Source organism: Alligator sinensis, unplaced genomic scaffold (genome assembly GCF_000455745.1).
Source record: "Alligator sinensis unplaced genomic scaffold, ASM45574v1 scaffold1000_1, whole genome shotgun sequence".
Classification (NCBI taxonomy): Eukaryota; Metazoa; Chordata; order Crocodylia; family Alligatoridae; genus Alligator; species Alligator sinensis.
The window spans coordinates 419,912-423,036 of record NW_005842478.1 but is presented as its reverse complement, the minus strand read 5'-3'; the positions used below and the strand labels follow the sequence as shown (position 1 = coordinate 423,036).

Below are 3,125 nucleotides of genomic sequence, written 5' to 3'. Positions count from 1 at the left end.
TGGGTAGTTTAGGTCCCCCATGACTACCGCCTCTTTAGCTTTTATGGTCTCTGAGAGCTGCCTCAGGAGCCCTGAATCTATTTCTTCCCCTTGGTGTAGGGTCCTGAGCTGGACTCATGCTTGGCTTCCTAGTTCATAATGCCCATAAGAATGTTTACTGAAGTATTTGTCTTTCCCACACCCCAATACAAGTCCTGCCAAGCATCAGAGTGCATCTCAGATGCACATACCATTCACTTACGTTTCTTCTGAACAACAGTAATAGTCTGCAGTCAAAAGTTGCTTTAAGCCACCACCAATTCTGGTAGAAGTGTGAAAAGCTGAATAATTTTGCTTTGTTAAAAGGTACCTGAGGAGGAAGGAGGGGGAAAAGGCTTGTGCTAAACCAGCAAAATTTGACTGCTTCAAAAAGTCTATTCTCTGGAAAGACCTGTCTATTCAGAGGAAGGATTGTGTGTTGCTATCTCCTCTTCATAGGGTACTGGCAAGTGTTGTCCTTTGTAATCACAGTCATGGGAAGGGACTGAGCACACTAGCACTGCTTAATGGAACAGGAATGACTTGCCAGTGAAAAGTTATGAATGGCAAGAGACAGGATAAGAATGCATTCAGAATTTCTTTAATTGTCTAACACTAAAACTTCTTTACAGTGTCATGGCAATCTACAATTTTACCATCTTCCTGAATTTTATTCTGCCCCCACATCTGAAATACAGAATAAAAATGACATTTTAAAACAGAACACATGGCCATTTCTACAGGACTTCAGTGCTTCAAGTGCATGCTTTGCACCCTTTAGTCTCTTCATAAAACTGAGATCACCAGGAAAAAACTTTGCATAACAACTTTTAAAGGCTCTCTCCTCCCCCAACCTTCATGTTACAATAGCAGTATTTTCCCTCATTGTTTTAGGTTGGAAACCTATCAAAATGGGCTCAGTTTGCACCCCAGAAATGGAAGAAATTTGGGGGAGGGCAGGGGGGAGAGAAATAGCTTCAATTAATTTTGATATTATTGGAGGGTACCAGAAGGCTAAAGTTTGAGAGGTTAGCAAGGAAGGGTAAGCCTAGAGTGAAAGGATGCATCTAGCATCCTATACGGCTTTGGAAGGTACCCTGTATTACATTAACATGGAGGGATTTTGTTATGGACCATCAAAGAAGCTGTTGCTACGAAAGACAGAGGAGACAATCTTTCCAGTAGAATTAATAGTGCCTTCGCTATCTGAGCTGGACTCAGAATCACTGCTTCCTGAGTAGGCTCCGAGGCCAGGCAGGATACCGATGCACACAGCTGCCGAGGGACAGTGGACTGAAGAACCACTCATTGAGCTGCTCCCAAGCGGAACACAAGATGGTTTTTCTGAAAGACATTAAAACCATTAGTTGCCAAAAGGCAGGAGCATGCTTGTCTGCCCCAGCAGCTATTGACCAGTATACAACCATCAAAATAGCAGCATGCCATACACATGGTTTTGTAATTTGAATACTGTGAACATTCCCTGAGTTACTACAAATAAAGTGGCTTTGTGCTACACTAAAGCTTCTTCCAGCAGGAAAGACTGTATGGATCTCTATGGGGATTAATAAAGGGATATGGAGCTTTTCATCTCTTAATTCAAATCTAGCCCTGGACTGTGAATAGAGGCTGTCTGCCGGATGCATGTCACAGGCACTACATTCACTAAATAAAAATAAATGGTTCTGCTCCATATAATTGAAATATTTTGCCATGTAGTAACTAGGTAGGAGAGCGCTTTATTCCACTGCTCTCCCACCTTCCATAGCTAATTAGCTTTCCGAATGCTGGAAAAAAAGAATTAATTGAACAGATGGAGTTTTAGAATGTGCCTTGGGTTGTAGTTACAAAACTTTAGCTTACTATCAAAATACCCCCGCAAAAATGGAGCAAGTCAATTGCAGCCATAACTGTCAGGACCAAAATCTAACTTGAACCTCTTTCTGCTTGCCCACTGTCAGGTCACAGAACAGAAATGTTAATTGGGAAGTGTAAGATGATAATAATAAAAATAAATAAATACAAAAATAAAGTGCAGGAAGTCCTTACTTTCCCTTTCAGTTTGGATGACAAAAACCAAATTCGTTCCCAAATAGTGCAAGAACAGCTGACGATTGACACATCAAGGTAACCTTTTATAGAAGCAGGGCATTGGCTGCTGTGATTCTGCTCCATTTTATACCTATGCTTTTTTCTTGAATTTGAGTTTTATACTTGCTACAGATTGTGGCAGGGAGACCTGCTATACAAGATGGTATTTTACAGTTTCATAAAAGCACTAAAGCAAAAGGAGACTAAAAAATACTAGAGACTTTAGGAGCACATCTGCATTATCTCAAAGTGAGCCAAGGAGCATCACCTAGGACTGTTCACTTGCTTCTGCTCAATGCAAGTCAAAGCATGGAAAGTAGGTAGCATAGGTAGTTCAGCACAGCCCTGGATGTACGCCAAGTTACACGGCAGAGAGCAGCTCTCTGGACACATTCTTGGGGCCATAATGAATCTGCTACACTCCCTATTTTTGGAGCTTTGGCACACAATAAGTAGGGCTGAGTGGAGGAGCCATCTTTCTGGGCAATACTCCTAGGCTCACGATGGAGAGTGTGGACAAGCCCTAAATTTCACCCCGAGAAAAGCCAGGGGCAACTGCTAGCTGAGAGGTGGGTGTTTCCATACAGCAGCCAAATATCCCTTGGCTGTTTGAAAAGCAGCCTGACCAATACATACAGCACTGCATAGTTATACATGGCCAATACTGTCATAGCACAGGAGCCTTGTCTGAACCAAGACTGCACATGCACATTTTTAAGCTTAAAGTGGCTGCAAGGTTAACCAGTGGCTGTAATGACATCTCTTCTCCTATACAAAGTATAGGTTTCCCTTGCTTTATGCTGCATGCGTTCCTGGAAAATGGTGCATAATTCAAATTTGCATAAAGGGAACCCCCTTTACAATGTAACAAATAGGGATATGTTCCAAGACCTCAACTATACTGGCCCCAGACCCATTTCTACCACTTTTACTAGACAATTTTGGTACTCACCAACAGCAGACAGTACACACAAGCACAGGGTGCTAGTGAATGTTTAGTTGGTGTGGAGAGGGTG

At 42.2% G+C, this 3,125-nt stretch overlaps 1 protein-coding gene across 2 annotated transcripts in view; it reads right to left on the bottom strand.

The window, feature by feature from the left end:
- Window positions 1-603: 603 nt before the first annotated feature.
- Window positions 604-3,125, bottom strand: part of FAM192A (family with sequence similarity 192 member A) — a 19,493-nt gene continuing 16,971 nt past the window's right edge. For both annotated transcript variants that reach the window (XM_006031026.3, XM_006031025.3), the window contains one exon: window positions 604-1,362. In XM_006031026.3, the coding sequence (XP_006031088.1) occupies window positions 1,145-1,362 (218 nt within the window). In that variant the 3' untranslated portion in view covers window positions 604-1,144. The remainder of the gene's footprint in view (window positions 1,363-3,125) is intronic.